Consider the following 18,670-nt stretch of genomic DNA (forward strand, 5'->3'; position numbering starts at 1 on the left):
CCATTGCATAAGGAAAATGTTCAAACGTGATTTATGATGGTCTCATTTTTAAAACCTAAATACTAGACAGTTTGGGGTGTGTCCTCTTTTGAGAACCACTGTACTTATTTTTATAACTTATAATTTTGACCATGTGTGGGGGGGGAAAGGAAAAATTCATAATAATTTCCAACTTGTTTGATTTTTGCTTCTAAAAGCCATTCCTCTCCAAATGATCAGATTGCATCATTAAAAACCATAAATGAATTCTAATGCCATAATTATAACTGCATTGAGTGATACCACACTTCAACTGACAGGCTCAACTTTCCTGGGGAAAAAAAAAAGAATCTTGCTGGGAATTTTTCCTCCCCTCACACACCCACACGCCTCTCTCCTTCTTCGGCGTCTCGGAGCACATGCCTCAGCACTTGAACAAACACAGAGCCGGGTCTGCAGAATGTCTGAGGCCGTTTAAAGGAACCTCAACTCTGCAAGCAGAACCCCAGTTTATCGGCCCAAACTCAGACACTTTCAGTACACAACCCGCCGTCGCTTCTGTGTAATGAATTTGTACTTTTCTCCCTGCACTTTCTGTAATTGCTCGTTATTTTTGTCACTTCTCATGTGATACTTTTGCTTATTTTCTAGAAAAGTGAATTAAACCAATTCATTACAAAAAACTCAAAATCTTACCAAGTAAAGTTTTTATAGCTCCACATGCAAATATCTTAGTACACTTGAAATAAGACAAAACATACTTAAAAGTAACTTTTCTGCAAGACACAGGAGCTTAGAGCTTGATTTAAGTCAATTCCTTAATATTGATTAAAAAGTACTAGCTCCATAGGAAGATTATTTTACTTAAAACAATTTTCCAATGTTATAAGTGGAATAATCTACCAATGGAATAAGTACTTTCCCCCCAAATGTAAGAAATGAGTGACTTAAAACAACCTCCTATGTCTTGAAAATGTACTTATAAGTTAGTTTTGTCTTATTTAAAGTTTGCAAAGATACTTGCACCAAAAACTAGACCTAAAATTCTTAGTAAGACTTCGTTGATGATCTTCATTGAATTTCTGCAAAAACAGCTACTGAATCAAAGAGTTTTTGCTTTTGCTTTTTTGGCTGCCAACATCTTATAAGTCAATGAATAACTTCACATTGTCTTTGATTATGGGGTTAACATCACAGTTTTGCTTTTTCCAACTAACTGTGATGTAAAAACCGAAATTCCCGCTTTGGAAGCGCCGGAGGAAACACACATTTCGACCTGGCAGAACCTGATTTGACGCTCACAGTTGGCAGTCAGTAAAAAACCCGTTGGGCCAACAATGGAGCGGTTGAGATCCTCAAACGGTTGTGACACCGTTGACTCTGCCTGTTAACGGTTTGCTCACCTTGAGGGCTCAGGTTGCAGCAGCAGGGCGTGCCACATCGAAGCCCTGCGTCTCGCAACATTTTTATCATTTTGAAACCGGAAACAAAATTTAGAGATATGTAACTGTATGATGCAGTGATGTGAAAATTCTAGACCGTTTTTGGAATTTTAGATGGTCAGACAAACTTTTGCAAAGGTGACAAAGTCATTTACCTTATAAGTCTAGATTAGGGTGATTTGATCGGCTAATTTGATACATAGAGCGTTCTTCTGAGGTTTATGTTAGTTTGGTTACCTCAGAGTAAACTGTGTCTGTTGGTTTGCCTGTGAGGTGAATCTCTCTGACCCTCGTGATTCATTGACCTCTAAAGTCATAACTTTGATCTGGGAATGTCATCGAAACTAATTTAACCGAGTTCTAGTTATTTGAAAACCTGTTGCTAATGGCTACTAGCAATGCAAGCTAGCTATTGGTTTTACATTTTGTCTGTATTTTTGTACTTTTAATGAGAGTAGCAACAGATTTACTGAAGAAGATTATATAGTACTGTCTCTTTGAATGATGTAATGTGATTCTAACTGCCTGGGTTTCATACGTAAGGCAGCCATATTGGATTTTGAGATCAACGTTGGTGAGAAACCGACTTCTACAATTGAATTACAAACTCGGGGGATGCTTTCTCTTCATTTTTCTGACTTTAAGCTTGGAAAACTTTTAAATCAGTTTTAATAAAATTATATTCTGCCCTGTCAAAATGTATGTTGCAAAACTTTTAATACAGCTTGGACGTTTCACTGAATTGACCAGCACAATTAGCATCATTAAGGTTAAATTAAGTAAAAAAATTGCTTACAAAGACAAATACTAAATGGTTGAATGTCATCACCGTCCTAAAATACTGACCCCGGTCTTCCCCCCCCCCCCCTTAAAATATTGTTTGGAAAGACAAGTCTTGCCAAAATCAAATTTGGGAAAAATTACATGTAGACCATTATTTTAGGAAGGTAACATTGTACATTTGTGGACCTCTTAAATCAAATCCAGTCTAGAAATTTCATTCTATTCATGTGTTGGAATGGTCCAGTCAAAGTCCAGACTTAAAACCAATTGAGAATCTGTGAGAATATGAATTGCCACATAAGATTTTCATTTATAGTTTCAGCAAAAAGATTGTTCTGCTTGAACCAAAAGTAAATGTAAAAAAAAAAAAAAAGAAAACCATTTTCTTTCTGATTTAATAATTACACTCTACTTTGTGTTGGTCTACAACATTAAACCTTAATAACATCTGTTGGAGTTTGTGGGTGTGATGTGAAAATGTAAAAAAAAAAGTAAAAAAATAATCAGAATATTATAGTAAATATTGATTTCCTACTTGTTCTAAAGTACTTTTAAAGAGATTCAGAACCACTGTGTTAGTCTGACCCAACAGGTCTCCTAAGTATCAATTTGGGAAACGGAGAAGAAGAAGAAAGAAACTTTCCCTTCCTAAACATTTTCTGCTTGACCCCAATAACATTCCCATCCAGCCCAGACTCCCAGCTGCCTCGCTGCCCTCGGATCACATGCCCGAAGCTTCGCCTCCAATGAATGAAACCCAATGTCTCCAGACGCTCCCGAAGGGGTTAAATTTCGTAGTAAAAACACGCTATTGGCTCAGAAACCCCGCCTCCTATCTGTGGGGGGCGTGCACCTCCGAAATCACACCATGCCCAGACCCCGCCCACCCCTTCGCCGGGGCCCCCCGCCGGCCCCACCCACCCACCCTTGGACCACATTGAAATGGCTCTGATGTTGTCATCACTGCACTGTGTGTCAGACTGTGACGCTGCGAGCATCTACGGTGCTGGAGCCCAAGTTACTATAATAACACTGCTGCCACTATTTTTATTTTATTTTATTAATTTTTCTTGGAGGGAGGGTTGGGGGTCCGACTCCCTCTCTGTAAGAACCGGTGGGCTTCAGGGGTCAGTCATCTGCCAGAAACATGAGACTCTCTCTGATTCTTGTCATCTACCTCTTTGGTCACACCAGTAAGTTCACATTTCCACTTTTTTTGTGAGTTTAAATGTTTTAAATTCGTGCACTTTCTCCTACTTTTGCTGTATTGTGTGCTTCAGTTGTGTGGCTTTTTTTATTTTTATTTTAGAAAATAATTCAAACTTTTTCCTCCAGGATTTAAAGTGCCCACTCTAACTGTACCAGATGAGGGGGGGGGCTCGTTTCTTTATGTATGTATGTAGGTCAGACATATCTTCTCCGGCTCGCTCCAAATTCTGTATTTGGAAGGAGGAAACGTTTCCTGTTATGTGTAATATTATACATCTCAGCAAAATGGTTTAAGTTACCAAAAAAAAAAAGTGTTTTCTAGTAGATTTTTTCAGTGATTTTATTTAATTTTTTTTTATTTGACCAGTTCTTATTTTCTTGGGTTTTTTACATCCAATAAGGTTTGTGCTGCTGTTTGGCTGTCAAAAAGCTCAAAAGTATTCATACCCCTTGAACTTGGAAAAAAAAAAACATTTAAATAAAATATGTAAGAGATCAATGCGGCAAAATTGTAAAAGTGGAAGAAAAATTATACATATAAATATATAAATGTAATTTTGTTTTGCAAATAAAAATGTACACGTGGGTTGATAGTTGACCCCCTCTTGTACTCTGATCCCTCTAAATGAAACAAAGTGCACTTTCAGAATCAACTCAGTATTATTCTAGGGTTAATGTGTCCACATATGTTCTATTATGATGCAAAAAAAGAGATAAAAACAGACATTACAAACCCGTCAAGACAAACTGAAACACGGTGGCGGCAGCGTCATGCTGTGGTGACTGTTGTGTTTTTCGTTTATTGCACATAAAATATGATCCATAAACAATTTAGCTTCTTCAGCACTTTTCTGCTAACAGTTGCTCTTCTTCTGCAGGTCAGCTGCCAGTTCTGCCTCTTTTTCTATTTGTCTAAATGTTTTACTACTCAACTCTCAACTTGGACCCTTATTTCTATTTACGCTTAATTTTCACGTTTCAGCAAGTTTTACTCTGTTGACTTCGACTCATTCAGCAGTTTCCAGCTGAAAAATACAGCCTGGCACCTTAGCTTTCACGTTTTCACTTTTCTTGTTTTTGTACCACTTCATAATTGTGCAACTATCACATAAAATCGGACTAAAATAAATTGTCACATCCCACAAAGTGGGGCGGGATGTAAGGGAAATATTTGTGCCACTTCCAAATAAATGGTCTTGTTTATGTTTGGATAAATTTATGTTTGACTTGTAAGTGATTCAGCGGTTCCCAGAAGAGCCGATGTATCCATCGCAGAGGGGACAGATGTTTTAAAAAAAAAAAAAAGAAGAAAAACACTGTGATGAAACTACATTCCTGTCGTTTTGGTTTTAAACTCAGGCGCTCCTGAAGTTGCATTCAGACCAGTTCTCGGCTTGCTGGTTTTTAGGTGTATGGTGTGTGGTCGAAACATGTTGGAACTGGTTGTCACCACTGCAGCCAGTCGCAAGGACATTTATTTCAAACACTTTGAAAAAGGAGTATGGAAAAAAAAAAAACTTTTATCTATGTAGATTCAGAGAGAGAATCCTGATTTGTTTCACCTCATGCAGAAATCAGTTAATTTTTGGCGATTCTATAAGTTTCAATGTTTTTTTTTTCCTCTTTTAGTTAATCTGTTGAGGGTAGGTTACATTTGAATTTTTTTTAACATTTTAAAGATGTGTAGCAACCAAGAGCACGTTAGTTATTTTCCCAGAAGTGTTTTGCAGTCGGTCAATAACGCTGCCATTTGGTCCAGTTTGTCTTTGGAGCTCTGAACTTTAAGCCCATTAAGCAAACATCCAGCATGGAAATTGCTTTGGTAGCGTGGCACCAGTTTCAGGAAAAACAAAAAACAAAAAACAAGAACAATTTTGAAATCAAAGTTAAATAACGTCATTGTCTTGGATTCTAGATGCATGGCGATCGTTGTTTCTGAAGCAGTGGCGTCTTTTTCCAAACGTCGTGTTTATAGTGGGGGGTTATATTGTAAAGCTCATCATAAAGACATGAAAACAGTTTCCCATGTTCAGCAGCATAAACTGATGAAACAAGCTGTTAAAATGAAACGAGAGAAAGATAGGTGAGTATTTTACATACAATTTGTTTTGTGGATTTTAAGGATTTTCTTTCACGTTAAATTTTAACAATTCTTACTTAACATTTTAACTGCTTACTTAACAAAATCTGGTTACATTTTAGCTGCTTATTAAAGCTATTCAAGTGATGCTAATGTGTTACTCGTACATTTGCAAACCTGATTAATGTGAAACGTCAAGTGTTCTGTGGGGACCCCTGCTGGTGTGGAGGACTAAGGGCAGTTCTGGTCTTAAACGCACACTCCAGCCTTTCTTATTTAAAAAAAAAAAAGTGCATGAACAATTTGGACTTGTGGGTAGTTTTACACTGGTGAGTGTTGCGGCTTCTGATCTTTGGGAAACTGTATTCTCAGATAGCTGACATTAAATGTGGAGGTGCTGACTCGGCTTCTAAATTATTCTCTGGATCTCAGTCCAGTGAAATGCCTGTGGGATGCAGTGGCTCTACAGAGGCCCCACCTTGGAAATTTTAAGAGCAACTTGCGTAAAATAATGAAGAAGCTTGCATCACAGTCTTCTTTGGTCTTCTGTTAAATTGTTGATACAAAACCATTTTTGATTTAGGTTTTGGATTATTTCTAAAGCCACACGTTCATTTTTCTGTCACAGAGGCTTTAACCCAGGGGCCCGGCCAGTTCCTCTGTGGGAATGGGAAGGTCATCACATCCAGGTGGATGTGTGATGGCACAGACGACTGTAGAGACGGCACAGATGAGCTTCCCGGAACCTGCGGTGAGCGTCCTCCAATGCCGGACTGTGTTCATATGCTGCAGCTAACGATTATTTAAGTAATCAATTGTTCTATTGATTATTCGGATGATTAAGTGGATAAAATTCAGCAGATTTTTCATTTAAGTTTTTTTTATGCAGTATTAGAAATATATTAAAAGATGCAAACAAATAAGTAATGTTTTTTCAATTTTTTAAAATAAGATTAAAAAAATAAAAAAATACACACACGTATGTATATATATATATATATATATATATATATATATATATGTGTGTGTGTATTTTTTTATTTTTTTTGCTACCCAAAAAATATCAAAATTTTTTCTGTATTATCAATTCCAGTGGCCAAAACTTGCAAACCAACGGAGTTCAGGTGCTCGGGTCATCTGACCCAGTGCATACCGGGAACCTGGCGCTGTGACGGAGAAGCGGACTGCGTGAGTGGAGCCGATGAACAGAACTGTGGTAAGCTGGTGTTCCTTTTAATTCCTGTAAAGCACTTTGTATTGCCTGGTTGCTGAAAATGTGCTATTTAAATAAAATTACCTTTACCTTTACCCTGTTCGGCTTCTTTCAGAACCGGTCTTTTATTTTATTTTATTTATGTTTTACAGGCATGTTTTCTGTCTTTGCTTAGTGGTTAGCTTAAATTTTTCCATGTTGCGCGCGGCGGCAGCGCAGGAGGTAGCGCGTGCGACCCATGGATAGAGGCTTCAGTCTTCGACAATCCTCTTTCCTGTCAGTCTGTTGTAAAATAAAGGCAAAAATCCTAAAATATATATATTCACATCTATCCCAGTTGCCAAGCGGTGCTCAAACTCCGAGTTTCGCTGCACGAGCGGCCAGTGCGTCTCCTCCTCCTTCTTGTGCGACAAAGATGCCGACTGCGATGACGGCAGCGACGAGGCCTCCTGCCCGCCAGTCACATGCAGCGGCGTGTCCTTCCAGTGCAACAACACCGTTTGTGTTCCCCGGCTGTGGACCTGCGACGGCGACGCAGACTGCTCCGACGGCTCCGACGAGTGGCCGCAGAACTGCGCCTCTAGGACCCCCACGCGCTCTCCCATTCACCAGTGCTCCTCCCAGGAATACCAGTGCCGCAACGGGGAGTGCATCCATGTCAGCTGGAGGTGCGATGGCGATCCTGACTGCCTTGATCGATCCGATGAAGATGGATGTGGTAAATAATTTTATTAAATTTTTTAATTCAAAGATTAACTGATAAGTTTCTGAACTGGTAATGCAGATAATGTAACTTCGTGTTGTCCTTCAAACAGATACATAATCAACAAAGCGTTTTATAAAAATAAAAAAAAGTAACCAAATTGTTAAGTTATGCTTTAACTTCAAAAGCTGAGCCTGATTATCCCAGACATAGCTCATAGTTTAAGTAGGACCTGTCTGACAGCATGAAGCAGGGTAAAAGTATCAAGAAGGAACTTCTCACTCTCAACTTTAAGAAAGTCAATGAAAGATGAGAAACAAAGTAATTGGTTCTGCCATTTCTAAGACTTTAGCACACCAGAAAAAATCACAATGAGAGACATTATCTGGAAAAAAAATGTAGAAAACATAAAACAGATGTTAAAAAAAATCCCTCCACTGTTCTCTCTCTCTTTCTATAGCTCATTCCACGTGTCGTCCTGATGAATTTGAATGCGGCGATGGTACGTGCATCCACGGCAGCAACCAATGCAACCACCACTACGACTGCACAGACATGAGCGACGAAGTCGGCTGCGTCAACGGTACATGTCAACCCCGTCTCCCGCTCTGTCTTCCCGAAGACCAGCGACGTATTTTGGGTGTTGCCTGATGCGTTTTTCATGCCCTCCCCTCCCCCAGCGAGCCACTGCGACGGTCCAAACCAGTTCAAGTGTCGCAGCGGGGAGTGCATAAGCATGGAGCGGGTATGCGACAACAAGCGTGACTGCAGGGACTGGTCAGACGAGCCGCTTAGGGAGTGTGGTGAGCGACGACACTCCGCATCCAAAGCTTTCCCGCTTAATTACATCTAATTGTGTCCTCTGAAAGTTGCAATTATATCCTCGGGGAAATAAATCACCTTCTCGTCTCTGCAGGCTCTAACGAATGCCTCTATAACAATGGCGGCTGCTCTCACATCTGCAACGACCTGAAGATCGGCTACGAGTGCCTGTGTCCAGCTGGATATACCCTCGTCGCTAAGAGACGGTGTGAAGGTAAGCAACGGAGCGACAGGACAAAATGACTGAACGTCCGTTCCCTCTCAGTCAGGTTAGGTCAGACCGTGAACTTGGCTCAGGCTAAGAAGTGATGCCAGAAATCTGTTTGCTGTCTTTCTCTGTGACAGGCTGTGCTTTCAGATAAGAAGGAACTCATCATCTTCATTGGTTTAGCAATGTTGTAGTTGGTTTCTCAACTTTTTTTTCTTCTTCTCCGGTTTAGACATTGATGAGTGCACAAACCCAGAGACCTGCAGCCAAATTTGCATCAACCAGATGGGCGGCTACAAATGCGACTGTGAGGAAGGTTATCACATTGACCCGGCAACGCAAGCTTGCAAAGCTGTTGGTAAGCATGACCCCCAAGCAGATTTTTAAAACACATTCCTAAAGTCGTTATTTGATGTTCAGTGACATCAATTAATGATGTCACTGAACATCATTATTTGTGTACTCGCCCCAACTACCTTTTGTTACTGCTGTAGGTGTCTTTCTAACAACTTCGCTAAACTTGACATTGAGATTATCGAAACCGCTCAAGCTCAGTCGGATTGGATGGAGAACATCTGTAAAACCAATTTCCAAGTCTTGACAGAGATTCTTAAAGTGTCTGGACTTTGACTGGGTCAATTGAAGTATGCTTTATGTGATCTAAAGCATTCTACTATGGCGCTTGCTGACCTGCTGGAAAGTGAAGATACACTACAGTCGCAAGTTTTCTTCGAGGAATAACCTGTGCTTCAAGGTGTTTTCACACCCGATAGATTTGTTTTGATTTGAAAACAAAAGTTGCAAAATTTTGTTAGATTTTCAGCTGGTGTGGTTCTCTTTCACACTACACTGTGTCAAACGAGCCAAACAATTTGAAAAACCTGTTCCCCTCCTCGCCTATGGTGGCACTGCACCAGAAATTACTGAAGGAAATGGCACAACAACCTCTGTACAAGACACTGAGCACAATTTCCTTCTTCATAAAATGTAAACAAAAACAGAGTAGCGTCAGATTTTAGTGGTTGTAGGATTTCTCTTGTCTTTGGTGAAAGACCACGAGTCATTTCTCCCGCTGCAGTTAGACTCTCACATTTGTTTTGGTTGTACTTACCCAGAATGCCCTGCACTATATTCCATTTCCTGCTTTTGGATCGATCTCTGCTCCACTTGCATCCACATAAGCATCTGAACCATCCTCAAGTTCATTCAATCGAACCGGGACGTAGGTTTTTAGGTGAACCAGATTTCGCTTTTTTGGTCCGCATCAGAGTTCGATCACAACTTCACTCCTCCCCAAACAAACTGGACATTCAGAGGACAGTCTGCTGTGAATGCACCCTTGGCTATAGTTAGAGTTTGAAATAAATTTAAATATCATGAAACATTCAAATTTACTTTATTTTGCCTGTCTGACCACAATGACTCTTCCACAGCTACTCCACGGTTTAAAAACCATGACCTTTATTTAAAAAAGAGTCATTTTATAATATAGTTTAAATTCTTGACATTCATTTTGCAGGTACAACACCTTACCTTTTCTTCACCAACCGTCATGAGGTCAGAAAGATGACCCTGGACAGAAGTGAGTACACAAGAGTGATCCCCCGATTAAAGAATGTGGTGGCCCTGGACATGAACGTAGCCACCCAAGAGATGTACTGGTCCGATCTTTCACTGAAGAAAATCTACAGGTTAGTAGGATTAAATTCACATTTAAGTAACTGTGTTATTGTTTTATGTTCCCGTTTGGTTTTGTTTGACTGCTGCTTGACCTTTAACCCAGAACGCCAATGGACTCAGCAGAGGACTTCTCCCGTCACCATGTGGTGATAGGCAGCGACATCGATGGTCCTGAAGGAATAGCCTTCGATTGGGTCCACGGCAACCTGTACTGGACTGACAGCATCCGGAAGACTGTCTCCGTGGTAACCGCTGACGGTAGCCGCCGCAAAACTCTCTTTCACCAAGACCTATCGAAGCCCCGTGCCATTGTGGTGGACCCACATACTAAGTGCGTTTTCTTTGTCTATTTTTTATTTTTTTTTGTCTCATTTTTATGTTTGCGTGATTTGCAGCCGTCAGCATCTTTAAACGTTTTCACCCTACAGCTTCATCTACTGGACCGACTGGGGGAGTCCTGCAAAGATCGAGAAGGGAGGCCTTAATGGAGTAGACCGCACTGCTCTGGTCACGGACAACATCGTGTGGCCCAATGGCATCACAATAGGTGACCTCATGCCCCATCTGCTTTAAGCTTGTTTATTTATTCATTAACGCTAATGGTCTTTTTCTCATGCAACCCCCACTGGTGACTCAGACCTGCTGAACCAGCGCCTCTACTGGGTGGACTCTAAGCTGCACACGCTCTCCAGCATCGACATGCAAGGCGGCGGTCGGCGCACCCTGATCATCGACGAAGACAAGCTGGCTCACCCGCTGGGACTCACTGTATTCGAGGTAGAAATTTTTTCCAGCTAAAATCCCCCACAAATTATGATCACCAAGATATTTTTCTTTCCGCAATTTCCCAAGTGTTTAAGTAGCACTCTGGTCGTTTTTAGGAAAGAGTGTTCTGGACAGACGTCAGCAATAACGCCATCCTCAGCGCCAACAGGCTGACTGGTGGTGACATTGCACCGGTGGCGGAACATCTTTCGTCCCCCGAGGACATTGTTCTTTACCACAACCTCAAACAACCTGCTGGTAAGACAGTTGCATCCCCAATAAGACGTAGCTACGCCCTCAAACATACTTAAAACCGATAGTAACTCAGTGGCTCACAAAAGTATTCTCTGTTAGTAAGAAGTGTACAAAGAACCCAACAAAGAGAATGTTAATAACACCTTCCATCTGTACAACAACTTAAGCAATACTGTATTCCATTTCCTTTTGCAGGAAGGAACTGGTGCCAGGTATCCAACAGCACCTGTGAATTCATGTGCCTAGCTGCCCCCCAAATAGGCACCCACCCCCCAAAATACACCTGTGTCTGTCCAGATAACATGATGCTAGCAGGGGATATGAGGACATGTGTGCCTGGTGGGTAAATCGTTGCAGAAAGTTGTTGTTTTAATATTTCCCAGATACAATATTAATAGCTACATTCTTCTCTTGGTTTCTACTCTTCCAGCTGTTCCAACTCCTTCAGTTTCTTCAGCTTCTTCAGAGTCTCGGGCCTCGACTACCCACCCTCCTGTTGTCCCTACAATGCCACCAAAGACGACGGCACCAAAGACGACACAGAAGCCCCGGGTTCCAATTACTACCACAGTGCCTCCCATAATCCCCACTACAGCCACCAAGCCAGTGTGGCGTACCACTAGGCCTACGGTTCGGACCACCACACCTTTACCAAAGAAGCCCTCGCCTCAGCCAGAAAAGCCTAAAATCTCACAGACTACCACAGCTGCTCCTCTCACAACTCCAGGCATGTTTTGAAAGTAGCAGTTGTAAATATTTTTGCTTTTATAGATTCCTTCTCTCTGATCATTATGATAACATTATGTGATAATCTTATCCTCAGGTGTTCCACCTAAAGGTGTCGCAGCTGTTCCCGAAACTACCTCCAACACCTCAAAAACACTTTACTTTGTCCTTCCTCTAGGTATGTTTGGCCTCATTTTGATTTTTCTCAACGATCAGAAACATCTTTCTCACATCTCTCACTTTTTATTTCTCCCTCTCAAAACAGCGATACTTTGTCTGGTGGCTGTCGGGGGCGTGTTGCTATGGCGATACTACAGGCTCCAGAACACCAACACAATGCACTTTCACAACCCCGTCTATCAGAAAACTACTGAGGACCAGGTTCACATCTGGAGGAGCCAGAGCCTGGAAGGTTACGCCTACCCTAAAGTAAGTCTTTAAGGTTGCTTGTAAGAAAGTATTCATACCATTTGAACTTTTTCACATCACAACCACAAAGTTCAGTGTATTATATAAGAGTATGTGTCATAATATACCAACACAAACTTAGAAAATTATCCACCAAGAGTTTTTCGGCATGCCTCTACTGACTTTATACATAGAGCTTGAGATTTCTAACCATTCTTCTTTGCAAAATAGCCTAAACTCAGTCAGATTGGATGGAAAGCATCTGTTAATATGAGTTTTCAAGTCTTGTCACAAATTCTCAGTTGAATTTAAGGCTGGTCTTTGAAGAGACCACCATAACACAAAAGACTCTCTTAAAGACAATTGATTGCACTGGAATTTATTTAGTTATCAGAGCAAAGAGAGCTGAATATAATTCCACTCCCCATTTTTTTAATCTTTATTTGCAAAATAGATTGAAAGTGTTCATCTCTTCACAATGACTCCATACTTTGTGTTGGTTTATTACATAAAATTGTAGGGATGCACTGATGCAAAACATTTGGGCCAATATCGATATCCGATATTAATCTTGCTGTTGTGGGCGATAACCGATATCCACCGGTATTATATCCATTTCACTACCATTTCGACACCTTTGGAAAAGGACAAAATAAAAATAAATCTCGGTTGTTATTATCGGCCCAGTTATCGGACTGACACCGATATGTTACAAATGGCTAATATCAGCAGATAACCGATGTTGGTGCCAATATATTGTACATTGCTATATAATTATGCAACTTACACTGGAGTTTATGATTGTGACATGTTTACATGATTGCTATTGCAATGCCACGTTAGCAGAAACCTTCCGGGTACAATCTTGTTGCATGTCTAACATCCTTTTCTCTCATTTCATCAGAGACAAATTGTGAGCTTGGACGAAGAGGCGGACAATCCTTCCTTCATTGAAAACTGAAAGAAGAAGGACAAAGTGGGAAAAACATTGTGCCTCAGTGAACACACTATTCAAGGCCTTTAGTATTTTTATTTTTAATTTTCTTTTACCTCACGCAGAGAACATGCAAAGCCTGCGTCCGACAGCCTTAAACCACTACATCCTCACTAACAAACGAATGCTTTACTGTGAAAATAACAGGGTGAAAAAGTTGACGTCAGAGTGCACATCACATGTTATACAGCATCTCAGGTTTATATCTTAAAACAAGCCAGCTGACCGTCATGTTTCCTCCAGTATATTTAAACTGTGATCCTGATGGTTAAATTGGAGCAAACCGGTTTTTAAGATGAGATTATTATATACTGCTCAAAAAAATAAAGGGAACACTTCAGTGTTCACTTAAATGTTAAAGTGTTCCCTTTATTTTTTTGAGCAGTGATATATATTTTAGCTTTTTGATTCTCTTAATATTCATTGTAACTTCCTAATCAAGCAAGTGTTTAGGAGAATTCAAGAAGCTTTTAATGGAGATTTTTTGTGTGTGTGTGTGTGTGTGTGTGTGTTATTTATCACTTCAGATACATAAGACAGATTGAACAGTACTCTACTGGCAGGGTTTGATTTTTTTTATTTTTATTTTTACCTCTAACTGCAGCTAACAATCAATTTGTCTGGCTATGCATGCAGTAACATAGTTGCACTAAGTCATGAATGCAACAGGTCAACCACTGAGAAGACGACTGCGTTTTTTTTAGTTCTGCAAAAATCTTCTGCCGAAAGACACTAATGTAAGTTCTTCAAATTCTAGTGGTTACACTTCACCTGATTAGAAAAAAACCCAAAACAAAACATCAGAACCAAACACTGCTCAGAGTTTGGTGTAGCTCTCTAGATCTTCTCCAGGTGTCTCCGGTATGAAACGGCCAGAAGGTTCATAGGTTCAGCATTCCTCTGAGCTGGGGAAACTTTGATGCAGCCACGTGGGACCAACCGAGCCGAGTTTAATGCTCTGCATCCAGTCAAGTATGTACTTATGTCCTCCCCTTTTACACCAGCATTCCTGGTGAAGGAATGGCATGTACACTTATGTGGTAAAAAAACAAACAGCATCTTGATATCAGTTATAGTTTTGTTTTACAGCGAAAGTATGTGTCTTTTATTGAGATGTGTCTCTGGGTTCATGTTGGTGCTATTGAACTCAAGAGTTTCTATTATAAATCTGCTCTTCATCCGGTGTTAATGAAATGGTTCTGCTGCGTTCACGTGACATCGTTAGTTGCGTTTCCGTTTCGAATGTGCGCAAATTTTTGACTATATTCCGCTAACGTCGAAAAAACGCCCGCAATTTCGCAATTGATGTTTACATTAAATAAGAAATTAAATTAAAATAAATCACGCGTGATTAAGCTTGTTCACGCGGTAAGACATTAAAAATCACGGCAGGGACGTGGCAGTGATAGCGTATGTTTATAATTCAGCCGCGTTGCTCGCGCTCATCATCTATCGTCGGCGTTGATGAGCGTTGGAAAATTGTAGTAGATGACAGAAGAGCTGTGGATTCAACACGTTTTTATAAATTGATAAGCCAGCCGCACATTGTCCGAAAAACAAACAAACGGAACAAAATATAATCTTTCTACTACCTCCTGTTGTCTTGTTTTGTCATTCCCGCCAGTATAGGAACGTCCGAAATACGTGTATCGGCTGAAATGACACTTCAGCCTAGCGCAAAAACGCATTTTTTTTCTTTTTCTAGAGATTGGCATGTTTGTTAAGCAAATTTATTTTGTAATTTCAATTTGTGCAATTTTATGGTGAATGGAAACGGCTAATATGGTGTCAGACAGGGAAGGAGAAACATACCTGAAGTCTTTTTTTCTGTTCAATTATTAACCACAGTTTGTAAATATGTTCATAGATGTACATAATTTGTCTTCTACATACTTGTTCACTTGTTTTGCTGATGTTTTAGCTTTTCAAGATGTTCTGTAAATAAAGACACAGTTCTATTTATTACAGAATCAACTTTGTTCAGACTCTGTTTTTCAAAAATGTTCTATTGTTACTTCACCATGAAGTAAACCAGTTCAATCTTCTGTAACGACTTCTGGACTTCTTTAGTTTCTTTGCTCAATTAAAGGGACAGTATTGTGGACTATTATTATTGTTATTATTAAGTACGTTCCAGCCAGATAGTGTCATTTTATAGCACAATCAAGTAAGTAACTGTGTTACCTTCAGTTTGTATAAAAATGCTGTATCAAATGTGACCTAACAGAAATTTGCCTTAGTATTTTACTGCCTTGAAATTGGGCCTCTGTCTCTTTAAGAAGCTCCTGCTCTTTCTGAAGCTCCGCCTACAGGAAGTCATTGCAACATGGCTCCTCTGTTAACCCTTTATCAACGTTTTTACCAGCATTGCACTGAGAAGCAGTGCTCTGCTGATGCACAGTTCCACCAGGTGTTTGCTAATTGCAGCTGGCTAGTCTGAAGGAGCTGAGTGGGGGAGTCACATAACATGATGTAAAGCTCAAAAAAGTTGATTTTACGTAATACTGTCTCTTTGACTGGTAGATCAAGGTTTAAGTCTTACCTATAGAAACTTTCAGTAGCAAACCTTAGCTGTTTATTTTGTTCTAGTTAACTTTAATGCTGTACTCTTCTCATTTGGAGCCTAATTTTCAAGCAGTTTATTAATATAAAGCGTAAAGTAGCTATAAAACTAAACCAGTGGGATTTGCTCATGCATTAACGGTACACATTTCAACCATACGAAATTGATCCAGCTCAGTCAGACTGGATGAATTTTCAAACCTTGCCACAGCTTTATGTTTGGACTTTGACTAGACCTTTCTAACACATTAATCTGACTTGATCTAAACCATTTCATTACAGCTCTGAGTTCAAGTTTAGCTTGTTTTCCAGCTTAAGTTTGATCCTCTGCCTCAGTTTCAGGTCATCTGAAGCCTCTAACAAGTTTTCTTTAAGTATTTTGAAATTCATTCGTCTCCCCATCCACTCTCACTAACTTTGGTGGAGGTCATTAGAACAAATGCAGGCCACACTTTTGAGATTTATTTGTGAATTATTTTATGGGGGAAGCCACGCTGTTAGAAATTCTGGTGTCCGTTTCAGGGAAAATGCTTTTACATGGAGCAAATCCATTCATCTCTCCCGTCTCTGTGCGGATATCCGGCCCATATGGTTTCTGAATGCAGTCAGAGCTCAAAATGTGAGGCTGGGTTTGTTTTTTGTTGTTGTTTTTTTTTTTGCTTTCTTGGAGCTGCTGTAGCTATTCCATAGAAAGCAAACACTTTCCTAGAAGAGCCCCTGATCACGACAAAAACAAGACCATATTATCGTGTTGTTTTTTTTCCAGTGTTGTTGTCGAGTAGGGAAAGAGACAACAACAAAACAATGAGTTTATGGTTATTTCCTCATGATTTATAATGTGAGAAAACAAAAACATTCTGGTCCAGCCATCTAATAAAGCCACTGAAAATCCCCACCTCAATTCTGGCTATAGTGTGTGCTAGTAGAGTACTTGGTAATTCAAAAGTTATTTAAATTAAGGCAACAGCAGAGTACATTGCTTTCTGCTGATATTCAGTTTTGCTTATTAAAATTAAAGCATCTCTACTCAGAGTAACAAAAGCAGTTAAAGTGTCTTTAGCTTTGAATAATCAAGAAAAGATTCAAACACACACAAGAAGTATGTTTTGGGGGGGTCGGTTCGTTGGTAAATGACCAAAACTGGCATATCTGTGAGTCTGCCCACATGTTGTCAGATAAAGTGCACAAAATGTCAAGAGTAAAGTTCAAGGCTGAGGGAGAGAGGAAGTGTTGAACTGATAAAATGAGTTAAAAGAAGCAGTCGACACAGAAAAATAATTTTTTAAAAATGGCAATCATTAAGGTCTATGTCAAAGGAAAAATATACACAGTGATGATTTAATTCTGATAAAAGATTTTTCTAAGATTACAGAATATTTTTTTATCAATGCTATGTGATTTGAGTGAATTGTTTTTATTATTTTTTTAAGAGACAATTTCCGTTTAATTATCTACGTCCAATAAAATCCCACTGAACAGTGAAAGTTTTGGCTTTAATGTGACAAAAGTTTGAAAAAATAAGTTCAAAGACTGAAAACTTTTACGTTTTGCGTTCTGGGCATTATTTCAACACGTGCCGTCTCTCCACTGCAGAGGATGTGACATCAGTCCTCACCTGATGCTCATGGTAAAAAAACAGCCCTCAGCTGTGTTGACCCGTTCCTGGAGATTCACTGACCTTTGCTCGCACACTGTTTTGTTAGGGAAAGACCACCCACAATCAAACTCTGCTGACCAAACGGCCCACTAGTATTGGTGGTGGGAATCCACTGCGCCCACCCTGTTTTTATTTTTTTGTTGACATCATACAAGCATTTAAAACCTCTCTCTTTTTTTGTGGAAATTTGTAACATTTCAGTGGAAAGACTATTACTACGACCGGGTCATTCTCTGAATTCGGTGCATTTTGTGTCCCACAGGTTTGTCTCAAAGATTTTCATATAATGCAAATCGCATTTTTTGAGAAAATCAAGAAATGGAAATATCCATGTGTCTTGGTAATGTAACATGTAAATATATTTTTTAAATTATGTTTTGAAAATTTTATGGGTTGTTGGAGTGTGGAGGTCAACCAAATGAGCATGTCCCCACTGACCAATGTTCATTTTTCAATGAATATAAAATAAATAAAAATAGCCAATAACTACAAGTTATTTGTACCATTTAAAACATTTTTGGTCTACTTTAACCTAAATAAAAGAAATATGAGGAAAAATACATGAATTATAAAATAGCACTTTTTAATCCTGCCCCTCAAGTTTTGTCAATTTCCTCAGCATCCTGGAAGTGACATCACTGAAGTCTCTTCCTGCTCACACTGCAAAGAGATTTAAGTGTTAGTAAAGTTTCTTACCTATATTTCGTTATTTTTACCCAAATATTGTCATCGTCAAGCTCAACCTTTCAAATCTTTTACACACATAAATGATATTTTTTGTTGTTTTGGAAAAAGTAAAGAATGGTTTTTGAAACACATATTAATTTCTTGTTATCATCATATCACATGTTGCTCCATTCCCTAGCTGATGTGGACTTATGGCAACTTTTAGTGAAAATCTTCAACCCAGTAACGTTCAACCCCATGACAAAAATGGTGGTTTTGTTATAGTGTACAACACAGTGGTACTCCGTAACTGTACAAAAACAGTTAGAGTGCTGTTTTTGTACTTTAACTGTTACAAAAACAGGGTTTTGTTACGGGGTTGAAACTTGGACTGGTCAACTTTTACAATGGATTCAACCCCGTTAAGTGATACATTGTTATGATTTTTTTTTTTTTTGTAATAACAGCAAATATTAGACTAATTTTTGTTGGACTATATGCAAAGTTTAAAGAATAAT

General features: G+C 39.5%; 1 protein-coding gene across 1 annotated transcript; it reads left to right on the forward strand.

The window, feature by feature from the left end:
- The first annotated feature begins 3,147 nt into the window (after positions 1-3,147).
- On the forward strand, positions 3,148-15,312 carry ldlra (low density lipoprotein receptor a). The gene is made up of 18 exons (XM_081609686.1): positions 3,148-3,397; positions 6,122-6,244; positions 6,587-6,709; positions 7,044-7,424; positions 7,870-7,992; positions 8,090-8,212; positions 8,326-8,445; positions 8,672-8,797; positions 9,959-10,130; positions 10,223-10,450; positions 10,548-10,666; positions 10,757-10,896; positions 11,001-11,142; positions 11,335-11,478; positions 11,570-11,866; positions 11,963-12,043; positions 12,131-12,294; positions 13,178-15,312. Exons 1-18 carry the CDS (start codon positions 3,352-3,354, stop codon positions 13,232-13,234), a joined length of 2,709 nt encoding a protein of 902 aa, XP_081465812.1. The 5' UTR covers positions 3,148-3,351; the 3' UTR covers positions 13,235-15,312.
- The last annotated feature ends 3,358 nt before the right edge of the window (positions 15,313-18,670 follow it).

The sequence above is a fragment of the Poecilia reticulata genome, chromosome 8 (assembly GCF_904066995.2).
Source record: "Poecilia reticulata chromosome 8, P_reticulata-male-v2, whole genome shotgun sequence".
NCBI classification, from domain to species: Eukaryota; Metazoa; Chordata; class Actinopteri; order Cyprinodontiformes; family Poeciliidae; genus Poecilia; species Poecilia reticulata.